Genomic DNA, 22,063 nt, shown 5'->3' on the forward strand with positions numbered 1-22,063 from the left:
CGGGTGTCCCGTGCCGGCTAGAGCGGGTAGCTGGGCACCTGCTATAATGGGATCGAAATCAGCATCGATCCCGCCTTTTAACCCCTTAGATGCGGCTGTCAATAGCGACAGCCGCATCTGAGTGGTTTGAGAGGGAGGCAACTCCCTCTCTTACCCCACCCGCGACGTGATCACAGGTGTGCCGATGGTTTTTACGGCAGCCGGGGGTCTAATAAAAGGCCCTCAGGTCTGCATTTATTGAATGCCTGCTAAGCCATGCCGGAGAAAAAGAATGGCGAAATTTCTGGGGTTTTTTCTATTACCCCCCTAAAAGGTAAAAGTTAGGCCTCATGCACACGACCGTAGCCATGTGCACGGCCGTGATTTTTGGGTCGGCCGGCAGCGGACTGCCAGCCGCGAGCCACCCACAAATAGCGGGCCATCCACATGGCCATTATTTTCAATGAGCCTGGTCCAGGCTCCCGGGCCATGCACGGACCGTGAAAACCACGGTCATGCGCATGGCCCCATAGAAATGAATGGGGCCGCAATTCTCCCGTGGATTTTCGGCCGCAAAAGCACATTCGTGTGTATGGGGCAAGTTATAGCTCTGTGAAGATCACATTTTCCGATGTAAAAAATAGCTTGGTCATTAAGGCTTAAAATAGGCTGGTCACTAAGGGGTTACAAACATTGTTTCAAACGCAGAGATAGATTAATGATTTTTCACTTTATTTTGAGAAACTTTTTTGCTCTAAAACAGGATTTAATGGTACCATTTTCTAAACGCGCTTCAGTAATATACAAATACTTCTCTGTTTAATTCCTTAACTCCTATTGACCGTGGAACCTAAGGGGTTATAACGCCAGGATCGAAGCTAGCTCGGATCCTGGCCATTACAGCAAGGGATCATAACCACGTGACGTAACTAGGTAGAAACAAAATATATAGTAGTCCCCAGCTTTACTCAATATGTATTATAATTATGTTTGACTGGAGCCGGTAAATATTAAATGTTGGGTGGAATCCTAAAATAACACCGCAAAATAAATGCAATTAAGTATGTCAATTTTTACCGCTCAGACGGTCATTTAGAAAGGCAGGCCAGACGGTACATGTTCCCCCAGCCTGTATGCAAAAAGATAGTTTGATAAGTCCTCCTTGTGTGCACTTTTAGTTCCATGAGGGGTACAGTGGTCTCTCGATCCAAGTTCTCCTAATCGGTGGCCAACCTATTGGACCACTTCACGCTTTTTATTCCATACTTACAAGATAAATTAACATAAAAAAAAGATATCACGATTAATGGGGACAAGCCGGAAGGGCGAAACCCAAGGTTGGGCCAGAGAGTTTGGCGTGCCGCATGCTACTGATCGTGATATGTTTTTTATGTTCATTTATCCTGTAAGTATGGAATAAAAAGCTTGAAGTGAAGTGGTCCAAGAGGTGTTGCACTATTTGTTCCCTATTTGGAAACAAAAAGGTTGGCCACAGATTTTGGAGAACCTGGATCGAGAGACCACCGTATCCCTTGTGGAACTACAAGGTGAACAAGACCTGAGAGCACAGAAGGACGACTTGGAGCTATCTTTTTGTATACAGGCTGGGGGAACGTGTACCCTCCGAAAACACTGTTTGACTGTGGACTGGCTTTCTACCGTCTGAGCGGTAAAAATGTACACATTTGTTTGTAACTAGGTAGAGTTGCAGGAATACACTCAACGTACAGTTAAGTCTTTTTGCGGGCAGGGGTTAAACAAAATACAGATTTACCTACAATATACGTATATTTAGTTTATATATTCTGTCATATTCACTACAAAAACTATAATGGATGGTGGGAGGGTATGAAGTGAACAAATTAGGGAGAAAGAGAAAAGATAGAAAGAAAAGACACACAACACCCACTGGACAGACACTTACGACACTGGGTGTGCATCATAGTATGTATGGTTTGGATTCTCTTGCAATGATTCAGGAGATGGCTGCCTCTCCTCTTGCTCCTCTTCCACCTCCTCCTCAGATTCTAGAGTTCAGAAAAGAAACTCCTTAAATATTCCATAGGCCCACAGGACACGACAACACATTACTTCATTGGCAATTCACTTGCCTTCATCCATCTCTGCTTCCGAATCACCAAAGACCTCATCCTCATACCGAAAGATGTCATTGTGAACGTAGAATTTATTTGGAACAGACCCCTACCAAAAAAAATGATCATAGTATGCTTAGAGAACGGTCAAACAGATAAAGACTACTTCAAAATATACTGGAGCAGGAATATGCAACCAAAACCTAACACTGCTAGAAGTAAAAAACAAAACAAAAAATAAAAAAAAAGTGTTTGGACATGGCTCAACTAAAAATATTGTTGCTCTCAATTTACAGGAGGACTAAATTCAAAGACGCAGGCGACCATTTGAATTTGTACAAGATCTATCACAACACTGCACGTTACAAATCAAAATGTGACTAGTGGTCATCAGAAGCTTTACCGAGTACCTAACATTTCAGGTGACTTCAGAATAAGCAGTTACAAGTGTGTACATGGGGAAGAACACGATTTCTGGCCATTTTATAAGTTGCATTTATTTTTATTTTTTTAGCAGTTTTCCCCTCTGCAGGCTTTATCTCTAAATCTTATTTTTCTGTGAGCTAGTGGGTGAAGCCTAACTGCTATCATGTCTCCTATAGACAACACAAAGAGAACCCTGCCCTTCGATATCTAAGAAATATAAATCTATATACATAGAAGCACGCCACAGCTTATTAATGGCATTATGTTCTCTTACATTAACACGGTAGGGACTAGAGTGTCTTGTGGCTAGAACTCCAGATCTCTAGCAATGTGAGTCTATGTATGATTAACCCCAATATAGGGGTCTTTCGTACCTAATAGTGCTCCAGTCAGATGGAAGCGTAAGACCTTGGGCTCATCACCACTATGACGATCTGCCTCACATGGGGTTGGAATTATGCAGAGGCAGCCAAATCTATGGGTTTTTGCTTACTTTTGAGTAGCCTGGGAGGATGGTGAATCTAATGACACATGAATAATTCCCTTCCTTGTTTTCTCTTTTTGCAACACAATTTGACCCGTTTCATGTACTAGTCTTGGATTGTGATCATATCGTCACACTAATGGCTTAAAACATCGGGAATATTATGTTCATATACATTGTATGGAAATCTCTTCATTTTGCCAGGAGTCAATACGGCCGACTTCAAACAATGAACTTCAGTGCGCGTAGTTCGGTAACTATGAACCCTTTGATTCGGCTACACCATTGACTAGAACAGTCTTGCATGTGATCCGGTCACTAGATTTTGCTTCTATTGTGCCCTGGACATGTGCAGCGTGATCCTGAGGATGCCATCTAATTTTTTTTATATTTTAGGTCACTGGCTCGGTCCGATCATTTGATTGGTTAGTGTCTCCATTCCCCACCTCCCTTATTTCTGCTATACCTCAATCATTAGGCAGTTTTTCTACAATATTGACATCGTATATGTTGCACAATGTTTATATACATGGAATATATTACCTATGGATGTTAACACATTGTATTTGAGATACTTTTTTTTTCCTTACGCTGTACTGTGTGGATTACACTTGATTATTTTATTGCCACACATAGTTTGCTGTATCACATTGCTTGAGAGAAGGCTAAAAAGTGCATTGACATTGATAAATTACAGATTTAAATAAGTTCTGGAGTGCTTCGATTTCTTCCATTTATACATTTTGGCCCCTGGATGAAGTTCAAGTTGGCCTGGCACCCTATACTCATTTCTATTTGAAGCGTCGCTCCTGCTCCCCACATCGTAGACTTCTGGGGGCAGCATGTCTGTGTCTCTCCCCCTGCTCCCCCCTCCTGGCCCTGAAACCTCAAGTGATCACATTCCAGCAGACGATACTAAAAAGGTTTTGACATGTACAGAACTTTATTGTGATAGGTCTCCTTTAGTAATATCTGCAACTCCATGCTAAAAACACTCACGCTACAATCCTGATCAATAACCATTACTTTAAGATCACCAATTACAGGTTGAAATGTCACACACCATGGGCATTTTGCGTGGTGCCCCACATCTCCAGCAAGGGCCACTTTCAACTTTAATGTTGAAAACTGCAGTAGAGCTCGGGAGCCATTGGCTCCATGCCCCGCTGTTCAATTTTATAAGGCACAGCACAGCACCACTAGCTACATCACTGCCCGGGAAGACAAATCTAAAAGAAGTGAACCAGGAATATCTGGCAGTGTGTTTGTACAGACAGGTTAGCGAGATCAGCACAACCTCTGCGTGAGCAGAGCTGTAAATCCTCTCATTGGGTGGGGGCTAGACTTTGCTGAGGTGTGCAGAGGATTAATGCTTCAGGAGTCCTGAACTAGCCGGTGTATACTTTAGCTCTCAGCCTACAGCCTTTGCGAGTTTACCATGGACTCTGCCCGTCAGCCCTCTACCGGTGATCATATAACAGGAGTCTAAATTAAAGAGGATCTGTCACTAGTTTAGTCATTCCTAATCTAATAGGCGGTCACACTGATAATGCTAGTGAAAATTGTGTCCCAAAAAGGTTTTATTTTAAAAGTTATGAGCTTTTTGTCTAAATATGCAAATGAGGCTATACTTGACAAGTGAGTGTCAACACCAGCGATTCTACTGAGGTAGAGCTACCTCTCAGCCTCTGACGCGGTCCTATCAGAATGAAGCTGCTTCACACAATGTGAGAGACTGAGGCTGGAGGAAAGGGGGATTACTTAAGACCTTATACCTCAGGCTGTGGACCACCTTGAACAGTGTTTCTGGTGGCATGTGAAAGATGACATACTAATCTTTCATATGGCATCAGGATCGCAGTGAAACAACTGGAGGTATCACCAGATGAAAACAGTCAGGAATGGAAGCTGTATACTATATGATCACACTGTGCTGCTGGGCTGGGAAGAGAAGACCTGTATGATGCTGATTGGACAGCATCATACAGAAAACATTACACCGCCCAGAGTGAAAAGTACGAGTTACCTCCCAATTGGCAAGTATAGCCAAATTAGCATATTTAGAAAAACGCACATAACTTTACAAATATCTACACTGTAGTTATCAGCATCATAGCGCCTATTAGATTAGAAGATAAGGCATTGATAAAACTAGTGACAAAATCTTTAAAGGCAATGGAAACCTTTGAAAACAATTAAAAATAAATAAAAGTGTAAGAGTGTTTTGAGCAACTTTGTAATGTATTTTAATTAAGTTATTTTTATTTGTTCAGATATAGCTTCCATGTACCCTGAATACATAGATTATACTGCGCTGAAACCTGTATCCGTCAGGTCAGCGGGACTGACTGGTTTGGGGACTCCCACGGAATGTGACAACAGGGGTTTCCGAACCTCTGGGTACCTCCTCACTGGACCCCCCTGTGGATGGTTGGTTGAGCCCCCAGCTATTAAAAAATGATCACCTATTTGGGGGATACATGATAAATTATCATTATGGGAAACCCCCTTTAAGACAGACATTTAACCATTTGCTGAGAAAGTTGTAAGGCTGTAGATATCATTGATGTTTAGAATAGTTCAACAAGAACTATTGTAGGTATTTATCAGTCTGGAGTCTGAAAGTATTTGTGTTGCTAAAGAGGCTGGGGATGGCTACAGAAGCAATGAGAAAAAGATCTCAGCAGAAAACTCTGCAATTACTAGAAGACGTCATAGCGATCTGGGCCGGATGGAGAAAAGGAATGTCTGATCTGAGGAGCCATCACCTGTGAGTCACTGGATAAAACTGTACTGTAATCACTTACATGGTCTGCAGAGCGCCAGTGTAGAATTAGTATCTATCACTATATGGCGGTAATATTGGTCTTTATATAGAATGTTTTATTCAGTGACAATATGGTGGCATTAATATTTGGTGATGTGGTGTTATTATTTGGCCCTTGCATAGTGCTATTACATGGCAACTATATGATCATATTACTTACAGGTTGACGATCATACATAGATTAATTTTAATGACCGGATAACTTATTTTCGGGTAGATCTACTATGGATACAGGTTTCAGGCCCAACAGCACAGATTTTTTTCATTCATTATTGAAATATCAAGGTACAGTTTACAGCTATGTCAATCGCAGTCCATGTTACAAAAACGGTCTTCGTTATACAATCGAGTCACATTATTATGACCACCTCCTACTTTCGACGTTGGCAGCGCGTATCCCACGAAAGAAATGATGTGTCGTGGCTGGTTTGGTGGGTATATAACGTGTGTGATAGGCTGTATGAACACATCACTCGTTATTGCCATGGGTAAAAGGGGCCATCAGAGTTGCAAAAAGGGATGATGATTGGCTTTCGGGCCAAGGGTGGAAGTATTTCTCAACAGCACAGTTTCTGAATTGTTCGCGTGATGCGGTGGTGAAATTGTATTGTGATTGGACAAATTGCATCATTGGGAATAACCGACATGGATACTGCAGAGCACCACGTGCCATTAATGCGAGGGGTGAACGTCGGCTACGGAGGTGCGCGAGGGCCGAATGACACTACAGCGGAGCAGCTCACTGTGAAAATCAACCAGGGGTCTAACAGAAGTGCGACTAAAACAGTTCAGCAAACCCTACAGCGTATGGGGCGCCGAAGTAGACAGATGGTCACTGCTCCTGTGTTAAAGGTGCATCGGAAAAAAAAAGGCTTCAATTTGAAAAGCAGTATCGGAATTGGACCACCGATGATTGACAAAGGGTTGCCTTCTCCTATGAGTCACGTTTTCTGCTTAATCGAACGGATGGACATTGGCGTGTCAGGTGAGAAAGAGAACAAACACCCTGTAGCCATTGCTGGAAGAACACAAGCTGGTGGTGGCAGCGTTATGGTCGGGGAATTTTTTCATGGCATTCTGTGGGCCCACTTATCCATGTGGAAGACACTCTGAACCGATTTGGGTATGAATCCATCGTTGCAGTTTGTCTTCCCTGACGCAGATGGAATCTTCCAGCAAGACAAGTGGCTAGAAATGTCCGACAGTGGTTGGAAGAGCACTAATGGTTTGAGTTTGTCACCATTCCGGCAGGTTTCCGTTTTTTTGGACGGAATCAATACCGCAGTCGACTGATGTGAACAGGCCCTAAACTTGCATTTGCTGAGTGGCTATGCACAAACCTGAGCGTTTATTTATTTATAGAAAATCCTCATTTAGCACTGAGCTGCATGATACGGTGGTTATGATAAAAACACTTACTTCTGGAGCAAGGACAAAGGTCTGCATGAATTTTCGCATTGGCTGACCATTGTTTGAAAGTTCCCCCATAACTTGGACAACTACTCCATCACTTAACGTAGCATGTGCATCAACATGACGGATCTTGGTGCGACATTCACTAAACTGAAGGGACATCACCTTTTTGTGAATCTCCTGTAATAACATAATAAACATGCCATCTACATAAATCAAAGCAGCAACGAATACATTTTTACAATAGATTTTGCTCTAATCATTTGGTACTGTAGGTTTTGATCCTAATATATCAGGCCAGATAACAGGACTTTATTCCTTAGGGACCAGGACGTTTTGCTCTCCCTGCCTTCCAGGAGCCGTAACTTATTTTTTCGTCGATGGATCGGTGCGAGCTGTAAACTCTATTGGTACGTACAACTTTTTGATCACTTTTTATGACTTTTTTTTGTAAGCTAAGGCGACCTAAGAACAAAAATTCTAGCCTCATTAGGCCCCCAGGCTGCCATGTATGGGTTGAAGGAGTGACAAAGGGGGCCCTCCCTCTGTTTGCAGCATCTAAGTGGTTAAACAGCTAGGATAGGAGTTCTCTCCGATTACACCCGTAAGGCCCTGTTCACACCTGAGTTTTTTTGCAGGCAGAAAAAAAAAAATTGGCCTCAGAATTTATTCAGGAAATTTGAGCCAGATTTTTAACTGATGGCACGTATTTTTTCTCCTCTTTTTGCCCGTGGTCATTGAGCTAAAGCAAGGACCACAGCAAAAAAAGCAAACACGCTCATACGAGCGCCGTGTTTGTTTTCTGAAATCAATGGGAGGTCAGAGGCGATAACCGCAGCAAGGACATACCGTTTTTTTAATTTTCAGCAAGCGGCCAAATGCCGGCCGGGAGAAAAAAACGCCTCTGCCTCCCATTGAAGTCAAAGGGGGGGGGGGGGGTGCCAACGATCACAGAAAAGTTTGTTAGAAAAAGACACTCACTCTTCACGCACCTGGACATAATGGCACATCCTGATGCGGGAGGTGATGTATGGGACAGCCTCACACGCTAACCCGGCTCCATACTCTGCGGGAGTCAGCTGTGTATTAGGCCCTGTTCACACAGTTTAACACTTTTGACGCGGAAACCGCGTCGGAAAACACGCCAAAGACTGGCCGAAAATGCCTCCCATTGATTTCAATGGGAGATGGACGCGTTTTTTTTACCGCAAGCGGTAAAAACCGCTTGCGGTAAGAAGCGACATGCCCCATCTTCGGGCGTTTACGCCTCTGACCTCCCATGACATCAATGGGATACAGAGAAAGCGTATTTTGCCTGTGGCACTCAATGGACACGAGCAAAAAATGGCGTGCAGGCAGATGAAAATCTGCCTAAAAAAAACCCGGAACTTTGATGCAGAATTTTCTGCCTGCAAAACACTCAGTGTGATCTCAGCCTTAAAGCGGACACCCGGGACTAACAGCCAGGAACAGCAATAACGATGTTCCTGCCCGTTTAAGGCCGGGTTCCCACGTAGTGGAAACGCTGCAAAATATCCGCAACGGAATTCTGTGCGGAAATTACGCAGCATTTACAGCAGCAGTAAATTGGATGAGATTAAGAAAATGCCCACGCTGCGGAAAAAGACTGTTTTAAATCAAATACATTTATCAATTTATGCTGCGTTATTTGTTGCTCGTCCGTTGCAGGTTTTCCCCATTGATTTCAAATGGGGATGCAAAACCTGCAACAGAAAGTCAAGTGTTGCGACTTGTGGCGGATTTGCAGAGATTCCACTCCTGGGAAATGTTATTTCAGGAGGAATACAAGTATTTATTAAACCAAAACATGTCAGGAGAAGTAACAGATACTCTTTAAAGAGGCTCTGTCACCAGATTATCAAATCCCTATCTCCTATTGCATGTGATCGGCGCTGCAATGTAGATAACAGTAACGTTTTTTTTTTGTTTTTTTAAAACGTTCATTTTTGGCCAAGTTATGAGCTATTTTATATATATGCAAATGAGGTTTGAAATGGACAACTGGGCGTTTTTTTTTCCGTTATGTCCAACTGGGCGTGTATTGTGTTTTTAACTGGGCGTGTTTATGTGTATGACGCTGACCAATCAGTGACCAGTCAGCGTCACACACTCCTCTCCATTCATTTACACAACAGCGATGTGCAACCACATAAACAGAGATTAACGTTAATCAAGTGTCCTGATAATGAATACACATGAAATCCAGCCTGGACGTCATGTGTATTCAGAATCCTGACACTTCTGAATCTTTTCTTTGAGATTTCTAGCACGGGAAACGAAATCTCGCGAGATTTCGGAGATAAACGAGATTTCGTTTCACTTGCTGGAAAGCTCACAGAAAAGAGTCAGAAGTGTCAGGATTCTGAATACACATGACGTCCAGGCTGGATTTCATGTGTATTCATTATCAGGACACTTGATTAACGTTAATCTCTGTTTATGTGGCTGCACATCGCTGCTGTGTAAATGAATGGAGAGGAGTGTATGACGCTGACTGGTCACTGATTGGTCAGCGTCATACACGTAAACACGCCCAGTTAAAAACACAATAAACGCCCAGTTGGACATAACGAAAAAAAACACGCCCAGTTGTCCATTTCAAAGCTCATTTGCATATATATAAAATAGCTCATAACTTGGCCAAAAATGAACGTTTTTAAAAAAAACAAAAACGTTACGTTATATACATTGCAGCGCCGATCACATGCAATAGGAGATAGGGATTTGAGAATCTGGTGACAGAGCCTCTTTAGCAACTTTGTAGATCACACAAGCTGAACTTTCAGAGTAAAGATAGAAAGGAAAGCAGGAGGAGGAAGGGGGGGGGGATATCACACAGGCTGTCAGCGTAGAGAGAATAGAGAGAGCCTACAGCAGATTGAAGGAGGAGGATATTACGTACTCATCAGTGGTTATCAGAATAAGGAAGAGGAGATCCCTCTTATTTAACCCCTTCAGGACTGAGAAATTTTCGATGTTCGATTGATTGGCAAGAGTGGTGTGTGGGCTAATTTTTTCGGAAGGAGTAGTAGTTTCCGTTGGTAGCATTTAAAGTACCATATAATGTGCTAGGAAACTGGAAAAATATTATTTGCGGGCTGAAATTGGGGAAAACTAATTCCTCAATTCGTTTTTTGGGTGTTTTAACGGCTTTCACCGTGCGGTAGAAAAGACAACAACTTTATTCTGTGGCTCAATACAATTCCAGTGATACCAAATTCATATAATTTTTGTTTATATTTTACTACTTTTAAAGACATTTAAAAAAAAAAAAAAGTTGTGTAGCGCCACGTTTATTTTTTCATCGATTGAGCAGTGCGATATGTGGGATGAGCAGTAGTATTTTTAATCGGTACCATTTTTTGGTAAATAAAATTTTGATCGGTTTTAATGATTTTTATTTTTTATTAAACAGCTAAGTTCACCAAAAAACAGCGATTTTGGCGGTTTACATTTTTTTACGGCGTTCACCATGCGCGTTAAATAATGCTATATTGTAATCGTTCAAACTTTTATGGACGCAGCGATACCAATTTTGTTTCCGATTTTCCTCTAAAGTAATGTAAAAAGTAAACAAAATTGGTATCGCTGCGTCCATAAAAGTCTGAACTTTTACAATAAACAATTATTTAACGGGCACGGTGAACGCATTAAAAACCAAAAAATGTAAACCGCCAAAATCGCTTTTTTGGTCACTTTAGCGCGCAAAAAAAAATAAATGAATAGAAAGTGATCAAAAAGTTGTACATACCAAAACACGGTACCAATTAAAACTACAGCTCGTTCCGCAAAATATAAGCCCTCACACCGCTCAATCCACGGAAAAATAAAAACGTTTTGGCTCTTAGAATGTGGTGAAAACTTTTTTTTTAACAAGAGATATATATATATATATATATATATATATATATATATATAAAAAACTATATAAATTTGGATATCGTCGTAATCGTATTGACCCGCAGAATAAAGTTCAGTTGTCGTTTTTACCGCAGGGTCAAAGCCGTAGAAACTAAAACAAAAAAAACAATGTGGAAATCGCAGTTTTTTCCAATTGCAGCCCACAAAGAATTTTTTCCCAGTACGTTATTTGGTACTTTAAATAGTGCCATTAGAAATTACTACTCCTCCCGCAAATAATAAGCACTCAGATTGATGGGGAAAAAAAAAACTGTTATGGCTCTTCCAACGCGGGGAGTGAAAAACTAAAAAATGGCTCGGTCCTTAAGGGGTTAATTTCATTTTTTTTTTACACAGTTTATTAGCTCCCCTAGGGGACTTGGTTCTAATGTATTGCAGCATATTGTCATTTTTACAGGCTTCTGTTAAGCCCTGCCACAGGGGTTAAACAGCCAGGAATAGCGCGATCGCTGTTCCTGGCTGTCCGTCCCAGGTGTCCGTTGCAAAACACAGCTAACACCGCCTGCATATGGAGCGCACCCAGCACGTGAGCACGCTCCAAACAGCACACCCCGCACCAGGACGTAATGGCACGTCCAGGTGTGCGAAGGGGTTCAATTATTTTTTCCCAAAAGGTCTCCATAGCCTTTAACTCCTTAACGCCGAAGGACGGATATATCCGTCCTCAGCAGCTGCTAGTTCGCGCAGGAGGACGGATATATCCGTCCTGTGATGGCGCGGGTACTGCCACTGTACCCCCGCGATCAGCGGCAAGAGCACGGCTGTTATACACAGCCTGGCTCCTGCTGCAACTGCCGGAATCGAAGCGCGCGCCGATTCCGGCAGTTTAACCCATTAAATGCCGCTGTCAATAGTGACAGCGGCATTTAATGTGTTTGACAGAGGGGGGAGCTCCCTCTGTCACCTGATCGGCGCCCCCGCAAACAAATCGCGGGTCGCCGTCGGGTTTCCATGACAGCCGGGGGTCTAACAAAGACCCCCAGGTCTGTCTTCAGCATCTGCCTGTTAGGCGATGCCGGAGGCATGACCTAATAGGTTGCCTGTCAGTTTTACACTGACAGGCAAGAAGTCCCCTGGTGGGACTAAAAAAAAAAAATGTAAAACAGTTAAATAAAGTTTGTGAAAAAAAAAAAAAAAAATTACAGTCAAAGTCAAATAAAACTACTTTTTTGGCCCAAAAAGTGGTTTTATTTAGTAAAACGGTCAAAACAAATCACACATACACATATATGGTATCCCCGCGATCGTAACATCTTGACCAATAAAATGAACATATTCATTAAACCGCTGGATGAACGGCGTCCAAAGAAAACGCAAAAAACAACGTCAAAATTATCTTTTCTCCCATTCCCCCCATAAAAAATAAAATAAAAGTTAATCTATAAGTCCTATGTACCCCAAAATAGTACTAATAAAAACTACACATTGTCCCGCAAAAATCAAGCCCACGTACGGCCACATCGACGGAAAAATAAAAACGTTACGGCTCTTGGAATGCGGCGATGCAAAAACAAGTAATTTTTTTCTAAAAGGGTTTTTATTGTGCAAACGTAGGAAAACATATAAAACCTTTACATATTTGGTATCCCCGTAATCGTGCCGACCCACAGAATAAAGTTAACATGTTATTTACGCTGCGTAGTAAACGGCGTAAACTTATAACGTGAAAATCAATGCTGGAATAGCTGCTTATTTTCAATTCTCTCCTAAAATAAAGTTAATAAAAGTTAATCAATATGTTATAAGCATCTAAAAATGGTCCAATTACAAAATACAACTCGTCCCGCAAAAAACAAGCCCTTATACGGCTATATAGACGGAATAAAAAAAGAGTTACGACTCTTGGAATGCGACCGTGAAAAAACAAAAAAATAATCCTTGGTCATTAACGTGCAAAATGGCCCGGTCATTAAGGGGTTAAACAATAGGTCAGTTTCTTATGGGATTTCCCTTTAAGCAAATAATCAATGTGATACAAAGAAGACCGTTGCAATTCTAAGATTATAGCAGTGCTAATGACTTGAATTTTAAACATACCGCCTGACCATACACCGCTTCTTGAGGTTTTCCACTGGCATCCAACCCGCCATGCACATATGAAGAGTTTCTTCCATAAAACCTGTTCCAAGACAAGTGTAAGTTGTGCATATAAAAGAAGTTTACGAACAGGAATTAGTCATCCTTAAAGGGAATGTGTTGCCAGCAAAACATGTTTTTTTTTTTTTACATAAACATTTAGTGTGTAGGTGATTAAACATTGTTCAATTTTTTTCACGAGTCAGGAAATATTATAAATTAGATTCTAATTTATAATATTTCCCATTGCTGGTCACTAGATGGAGCCATTCCCAAAATTGCAGCATTGCATGTGGTTGCTTGTGGTAAAGCAACCACATTGCTTTTTGCTGCAAAATTGGGAAAAAAGCACTCGCTCTAGTGAGCTCTCAGAATCCCCCCCTCCTTTATCCTGGCTAGTGCCGGGATAAACGAGGGGTTTGAACGGTCTAACCTCCTACACTGTGTGTCGCCATTTTTTGAGCTAACACACAGTGTAGAAGGTTTACACACAGTAGTAAACACACAAAAACACGAACATACATAGAAATCTCTTACCTGCTCCTGCCGCCGCGGCTCCCTCCGGCCCGTTCGCTCCGTCTGCTGCCGCTGCTCCATGTGCACAAGTCCGGAAGCCGCGACCGGAAGTAGTAATCTTACTGTCCAGCCGCGACTTCCGGTCCACAGGAAAATGGCGCCGGACGGCGCGCATTTCAAATTGGACTGTGTGGGAGCGGCGCATGCGCAGTTCCCACACAGACGGCGTACACAGAAGTGGATGGGACGGGACCCGTTCGCAGTCCCTATGGGACTGTGGCTGCCGTATTCCATGTCTGTATGTGTCGTTAATCGACACATACAGAAATGGAAAAAAAAATGGCAGCCCCCATAGGGAAGAAAAAGTGAAAAAATAGAAAAAAGTAACACACAAACACACAAATAAATAAAAACGTTTTTAATAAAACACTAACATTAAACTGACATGAATTTTTTTTTTGTGGTGACACTGTTCCTTTAAGGTAAGTTCACACAGGGAGGATAAACTACGTAAAAGGTACACAGCGGTATCAGACCCGGTGGCCGCAGGAAATTTCAGGCGAAAAAAAAAAAATAAAAAAAAAATAAAAAAAAATCGCACCTAGTTGTGATGCAGTTTTTCACCCAGAATGTCCGCTGCAGAAAATGTTTTATCGCAGGAGACCGCTGCAGCCTGTGATGGGCTTCAGTGGCGGTCACATGGGATGAAACGTCATCCCAGGAGGCCGGCGTGCAGAACATCAAGGGTGTGTTTGGTATTTTTCTAAGTTGCGATTTTTGCGGCGTAATCGCTCCGATTCATTCGAAAAAGTCGCAACACTTGACTGAACAAAATACAGGCGATTCCGCAACCACAATTGACATGCTGCGCCTTAAAAAAAAACAAAAAAAAAAACACTGCAGGTCAATTTCTGTGCAGAACCTCCGCATATACACGTACATAGCATGTGGATGAGATTTCTTGAAATCTCATCCACTCCTCTACTACTGTATTAGGCCTGATTCACACCAACGTGTTAAACATCCGACTGTTTCAGCAGCCATCCCACGGACCTATGTAATTCAATGTGGCCGTTCACACAGCCGTTGTTTCAACGGACCGTGTGAAGGGTCCGTGCGAAAATAGGACATGTCCGTTCTTTTCACGCATCACTCCGTAGACTCAACTGTGGTGGACGCGTGACATCACATCCAGCAGCGCAGAGCACGGATGCACCTCGGACATGAAAAACTGCAGTTTTTCACATCCGAGATGCGCAGCGTTTGTGTGAATCAGGCCTTATGCTACGGATTTAACGCAACCAAATACATTGCGGAAAATCTGCAGTATTTACGCCACGTGTGGACTAGCCCTTAGGGTGTGTTTAAAGACTTTTGTTTAAGGCAGAAAAATACAATGCGGATTTCAATAGAAATCTCGCTCTAAAAACCAGGCATTTTTGAGGCAGATCTGTTTTTTTAACTGTTTCTTCAAAGAATTTCTTCAAAGCCAGTCCATTGGAAGTGTTAGAAATCGGACTTAAAAAAACGCCACCACTATATTTCTTTACAAGGCGTATCTTTACGCTGCGTTTTTTTGTAACAGCAACATAAAATTTAGGGCATAAGCATTTTCAAGGCATATTTGGAAGTGTAATGTGACCGTTTCGCGCTCCAAAATACACCTGAAAAATAAAAAAAAGACTGAGCATACCCTTATAATAAAAATTTATTTAACTGGACATATGCAGGGACAGAAGTTCTCTATTAAGCAGCTTTAGACCTCATGCACACGACCGTAAAAACTTCCCGTTTTCTTACGGGAAGGTGCCCGTGCCGTTGAAAAAGATAGAACATGTCCTATTTCAGGCCGTAATAACGGCACGGGCAGCCCATAGAAGTCTATGGAGCTCCCGTAATGACGGGTGACTACGAGTGTGCACACGTCATTACGGCAGCGTTGCTAGGCGACGTCAGTAAATAGTCACTGTCCAGGGTGCTGAAAGAGTTAACTGATCGGCAGTAACTTTTTCAGCACCCTGGACAGTGAATTCCGATCACAATATAGAGCAACCTGTTTAAAAAAAAAAAAAAAAAAAAGGGATGTTCATACTTACCGAGAACTTCCTGCTTCTTCCTCCAGTCCGGCCTCCCGGCCGTTGCCTTGGTGACGCGTCCCTCTCGACAACCGGCCCGACATCCCTGGATTACATTTCAGCCCATGTGACCGCTGCAGCCAATCACAGGTCAATCATATGCTGCAGCGGTCACATGGACTGCCGCGTCATCCAGGGATGTTGGGCTGGATGTCAAGAGAGGGACGCGTCACCAAGGCAATGGCCGGGTAAGTATGAATTTCTTTTACTTTTACCTCGGAAAGGGCTGCCCCTTCTCTCTATCCTGCACTGATAGAGAGAAGGGGCTGCCGATTAGTGCAGTGCAATTTTGCATCGAAAACGTGCCCGTAAATACGTGTGGAATACTGGTGACACCGGACCAGTATTTACGGGCACGGGTCCGTAAATACTGGTGCAAAACGGGTCGAATACGTGTGACACCGGACCAGTATTTACGGGAGGGAAAAAATACGGTCGTGTGCATGAGGCCTTACTGAACATTGTCCTCACAATCGGATGTTTCATCACAACAAGCATTTAACATTCAATCATATTGAAATGTAACGAAACAAGATTCTCTACCTGTGCAAAAAGTCTGGTGCTTTATTTAGAAGGGTGTAGTACTGTCTGACAAACTCCCGCCCTACAAGCAGGGGACTTGGCTTCTCCATCACCATTTCTTTGGTACCGCAAAGGATATACTGCAATTAAACAAAAAAATACATTTTAATGGGCTTTCAAGAAATTTAACCCATTAGTGACCAAGCTATTTTTTACGTTTTTCCAGCGTCTCATTCAAAGAGCTATAACTTTTGTTTTTTTATCAACGTAGATGTAAAAGGTCTTGTTTTTTGCGGGACAAGTTTTATTTTTTTTTAATAGCAACATTTTGGGGTACATAAAATTTATTGATTAACTTTTATCAACTTTTTTTGGCGGGGGAATAGAAAAAAAAAGCAACCGCATTTTCGCCACACTTTATTCCGTCCTAAATCTACGCCGTTTACTGTTTGGTATAAATAACACAATAACTTTATTCAGCGGGTTGTTACGATTGCAACGATACCAAATTTATATAGATTTATATAGATTTTGTATGTTTTACTACTTTTACACAGTAAAAACTTCTTCAAAATTATTTGTTTGTGTCTCCATATTTGAAGAGCCATAACTGTTTTTATTTTTCCACCGATGCAGTTGCATGAGGGTTTTTTTTGCGGGACGACTTGTAGTTTTTGTTGGTACCATTTTGGAGTAGATGCGACTTTTTGATCACTTTTTTTTTTTAATGCCGGATTCACAGAAAACAGCAATTTTTGCAATGTTTTTTATGGCGTTCACCAAGCGGGTTAAATAACGTAATAACTTTATAGTTGGGGTCATTATGGACGCGGCGATAGCAAATGTGTGTAACTTTTTTACTTAGTTTTTTTTAAATAAAGCATTTTGTAAGGGGAAAAGTGTTTTTTATTTTTGGAATGGCTTAGCAGGCATAACAAGTGGCAGACCTGGGGGGCTTTATTAGGCCTCCCGGCTGCCATAGAAACCACCGACATCCTGCAATCTTATCGCAGGATGCTGGTGGGGTGAGAGAGTTTAGCTCCGAGATCTCGCGAGATTTGGTTTCACTTGCCGGAATCTCACAGAAAAGAGTCAGAAGTGTCAGGATTCTGAGTACACATGACGTCCAGGCTGGATGGTCATATGTATTCATTATCAGGACACTGTAGTAATGTTAGGGTTTGTGTATGTAGCTGCACATAGTGATATATCTATATCGCTAGTGCAGTGTAAATGAATGGAGAGGAGTGCATGATGCTGATTGGTCAGTGTCATGCACTCCTCTGTACAACGCCCACTTGGTCGAAAGTAAAAGTACGCCCACTTGGGCATTAAGAAAGCTCATTAGCATAAACCAAAATCGCTCCTAACGTTGTGAAAATAGATCATTTTTTTAAATAAAAAGCATTACTGTCACCTACATTACAGCGCCCATCTCCTTATGTAGGAGACAGGGCACTTATAATGTGGTGACAGAGTCTCTTTAAAGCTGTTCTCTCTGGCCACTTGACCGTTTTTCACACTGATGACCTATCCGGCACCGGATGTCTGTGCAGAAGCATAAGGCTCCAGTCACAGTCCACTTTGCTGCTACTGTATTTTCTGCGGATTTTCCGCAACGAATTCCGTTGTGAACTGTCCCATAAGGTCTTGTTTTTTGCAGGACAAGTTGTATTTTTTAAAAGCACCATTTTGGGGTACATGTAATTTGACTAACTTTTATTGCCTTTATTTTGGGGGGGAATAGACAAAAAAAACTAGCAATTTCGCCACCCTCTTTTGCGCCCTAAATTTACGCCGTTTACCGAGTGGTATAAATAACACAATAACTTTATTCAGCGGGTTGTTAAGATTGCAACGATACCAAATTTATATCGTTTTCTTATGTTTTACTACACAGTAAAAACACTTTCAAAATTATTTGTTTTTGTGTCTCCATATTAGAAGAGCAATAATATGCAGCTGTATGAGGGCTTTTTTTTTTTTTTGCGGGACGACTTGTAGGTTTTATTGGTACCATTTTGGATTACATGACTTTTTGATCACTTTTTATAAAAAAAATGTAAAACAGGATGCACAGAAAACAGCAGTTCTTGAATTGTCTTATATTTGGTTTTTTTACCGCATACGTCGAGCGGGTTAAATGTAATACCTTTGTAGTCGAGGTCGTTACGGACGCGGCGATGCCAAATGTGTGTAACTTTTTTTTGTTTTTTCATAATAAAAGCATTTTGTAAAAGGGGATAAAGTTGGGTTTTCCTTTGGATTTTTATTTATTATAAACTTTTATTAAACTTTTTTTTTCCAAGCCGTTTTATTAGTCCCACTATGGGACTTCACTATGCGATCATCTGATCGCCTTTATAATACACTGCAATACTTATATATTGCAGCGTATTACTGCCTTTCCGTGTAAAACAGACAGGCATCTGCTAGGCAGGCATTAACTAGAGGCAGACCTGGGGGCCTTTATTAGGCCCCCGGCTGCCATATAAGACACATTCACCCTGCAATGTAAACGCAGGTGGGGTGAGAGAGCCCCCTCCCTCCAATAATACTCAGATGCGGCGATCACTACTGAGCACCGCATCTGAGAGGTTAAACGAGCGAGATCGATACAGATATCGCTCTCGCCCATTCCAGCAAGTCTGCTCCCATCGGGCAGCTGAGAGAAGGGAGATTTAACGGCTCCCGGCTCTGTTTACTTATTCCGATGCAGCGCTGTAAAAAGGCCACTGCATCGGAATAAAGCCCGTCAGTGGCTGCTGTAAAAACATTAATGGGCGATCACTAACGGGTTAAAATCTGTCTCAAACATCCGGAAGAAATTTTAAGGTAGATTTCTTCTGCTTGCCGAAAAACTCCATGTTCACTTACCCTTAGGCTGGGTTCCCACAGTGCAGATTTGCTGCAGATTTTGCCAGCATTTTGTAAACAAAAACCAGAATTGGATCCAGAAGGACTTTCTTTATATATTTCTTCTGTTTAGGTTCCGTTCCTGGCTTTGGCCTAAAAAAAAACAAAATCTGCACTGTGGGAACCCATCCTAAAAGGTACCCACACATGCGGTGGATTTGTACTGCAGAAGAATCCAAATGGGTTACGTGTAGGAATTTTCGTGTGGAGTCACAGCTGATTTCACCCCATCTACATTGAAAAGGGTGAATTCCGCTCTTAAACATCCTTAACAGAATGATCTGCAGCATGCCCTGATTTCTGTGCAGAAAACATTCAGCAGCACGTGGATGAGATTTGTTCAAATGTCTTTCACATGGCTGGAGCTGTAACCCACTGCAGATTGTCTGTCCATGGGGCCTTAAATAGCGGGATCTGCGTCATGGCTTCAGGTTCTAACAAAATACCAGAGGTGCCCAGCAAACCCTATTGAGCTATAATAGGGAACGTAGGGTTTTACCAAGGTGACCGTCGTTTTGATAGAAAAAAATAGCGAATGCAGTTTTCCTGTTAAATTTGACGTAATCTGCGTGGAAGGTCCTGAACGGAGGAGTCTCTGGCGCGCACGTGGACAGTCTCAGTGCGACTGCAATGCTTCTTGATCATCATAAAGAACTTTGATCAGTGGTCCAATTTGGTCACAAGGTTGTTTACCATAGGAAAAAAAATATTGAGGGAGCAGTAATCCTGTAATATGACCATATCTGCACACTACCAGGCGTCACCATGTAGCCCTAGGCTAATTTCACACCATCATACCTACTATATTGTGTGTATCTATGGCCATATCTGCATATGAGCTTATCTAGGAGACACCTTGGGGTCCTTTTACACTGGCCCATTTTGACCGTAACAACGAGCACCGATCAAGAGATCTCATTGATCGGCGCTCGTTTGCTGCTTTCACAAGGAGCTAGTATGGGGATGAGCACTCGTTACTAAAGATCGCTCGTCGCCATACATTTCCAGCACGTCTCCCCGGCAACGATATGATCAGCCGAACAAGAGTTTGCTCGTGCATGGGATGATGGTGGCCCTGTTTACAGGGCAATAATTGGGAATGGGCGCCCTGTGATCGCTCGTTTGCACAATAATTGCCCCGTGTAAAAGGGCCCTTAGGTTTTTATCAACCGTTTACCAAAATGGTGAAGAAAATACATTTTGTCATCAATACAATATGCCTTCTTCCTGTTGTAATGTGATCATGGCCCGCCAGTGCTGGTCACCCAACTTGCCCCCTAACAAGGCATAGTTAGACTGACTCTTGGAAAAGCTGGGTGACAGGCAACATTGGCACCCAGCTTTCCACAAAATGATGGTCTTGAAGTGAGCGCTCTTTATTATAATGGGACAGAGGACAGTAGTGCAGTCCAGCCTTTAGTAGGGATAACTACTGGTTCACCTTTGAGGATAGCCCTAAGAACGGTCTCCATATTATTTATAGCACACACGCACGGTGGAGCCCACAGGATTTCCTCCTAACATTACAGATGGCTTTACCTGAAGAGCCGGTACATAATGATAACCTTCACTAACGTTAGGGGACTATAGCCTGAGGTTACCTGCACTACGGCTCCCAACGGCTGTGCTACGTAGTTGGTACTAGCCACACAAAGGATTGTCAGGCACGCACCTAACGGCCGGCCCCACAGGGCACACAATGGCCGCGTCACGGAAAGTGATCTGGTGTCGCACTCACCTCAACCAGAGCCGGTGAGACGGCAGCTATCGCAGACACAGGTGGACCCCCGGGCCCCCCTCTGATGACCGAGACACGTTGTTATTGTTATGTTCACCCTCGGGTTACGGGCGTCAGCTGTAGGGCGGGGAATATGGTGTCGTGACGGTGACGTCACTAGAGTGACGCAGCTTTCGGTGAATTAAACGGCCTCCGTGAGACCAGAACCCAGCAGCCTTCGCGCGTGTGCGTGCCCCACAGGCGCACGGTAACGAGTGATGTCACGCCCCCACTGGCGTCACTGCGTATAGGGGCGGAGCTAGTTTATCTGCCTGAACGCTGAATGAGGTTTTTCTTTTTTTTTAAAAACTTTATTGACCACAAAAAATGTTAGACAAAAACAATGAAAAGTAATAATAATAAAATATTTTATTTTTGCGAGTTCAAACTTTTTTGTGTCAGTGCTTTTAACTTTGGAATGTGCTTACAATTGTACTGTACTTACATACGTCCCAACTTTTGAATTCGGAAAAGAGGGACATTTTAAGCCACGCCCCTAACCACGCCCAATATCCCACATCAACACATCAAATCACGGCCAGATCCTTCTGCAAATAACACGCGCACATTCTCACTCAGGATCTCTAGACTGTCTGGATATCACAGATATTATGGATCCGGTTATGTCGCCTTTGTGTTACTTTTCCTATCTTGGGTATAACATTTGCTCATCACGGCAGCAGCTGCAGGACAAACCTGAAGGCTGAGAACAATGAAAGTCAAGAGGGAGACCCTGCGGTTGATGACTTTCAATTGACAGGTAGCAGAGTTACATGATGGGGAATTTTTTTTTCCTGTTGTGTGAGGGTATGTTCACACGATTCTCAAAATACGTCTGAAAATACGGAGCTGTTTTGAAGGGAAAACAGCTCCTGATTTTCAGACGATTTTTGAGCAACTCGCGTTTTTCACAGCGTTTTCGCTGCATTTTTTATGGCCATTTTTGGAGCTGTTTTC

General features: G+C 42.5%; 1 protein-coding gene across 5 annotated transcripts in view; it reads right to left on the minus strand.

Moving 5' to 3' along the window:
- Positions 1 to 21,337, minus strand: part of G3BP2 (G3BP stress granule assembly factor 2) — a 42,351-nt gene extending 21,014 nt beyond the window's left edge. Inside the window, exons 1-7 of one of the 5 annotated variants that reach the window (XM_075860706.1) lie at positions 21,068 to 21,337; positions 19,291 to 19,422; positions 16,435 to 16,553; positions 13,202 to 13,283; positions 7,229 to 7,402; positions 2,091 to 2,181; positions 1,904 to 2,006 (exon numbers count right to left, since the gene is read on the minus strand). In XM_075860706.1, coding sequence (XP_075716821.1) covers positions 1,904 to 2,006; positions 2,091 to 2,181; positions 7,229 to 7,402; positions 13,202 to 13,283; positions 16,435 to 16,529 — 545 coding nt within the window. In that variant the 5' untranslated portion in view covers positions 16,530 to 16,553; positions 19,291 to 19,422; positions 21,068 to 21,337. Of the gene's footprint in view, positions 1 to 1,903; positions 2,007 to 2,090; positions 2,182 to 7,228; positions 7,403 to 13,201; positions 13,284 to 16,434; positions 16,554 to 19,290; positions 19,423 to 20,868; positions 21,014 to 21,067 lie in introns of those variants that run through there. The other 4 variants (XM_075860707.1, XM_075860703.1, XM_075860704.1 and 1 more) reach the window with 4 other exon arrangements.
- Positions 21,338 to 22,063: the final 726 nt, after the last annotated feature.

Source organism: Rhinoderma darwinii, chromosome 1 (genome assembly GCF_050947455.1).
Source record: "Rhinoderma darwinii isolate aRhiDar2 chromosome 1, aRhiDar2.hap1, whole genome shotgun sequence".
Taxonomy (NCBI): Eukaryota; Metazoa; Chordata; class Amphibia; order Anura; family Rhinodermatidae; genus Rhinoderma; species Rhinoderma darwinii.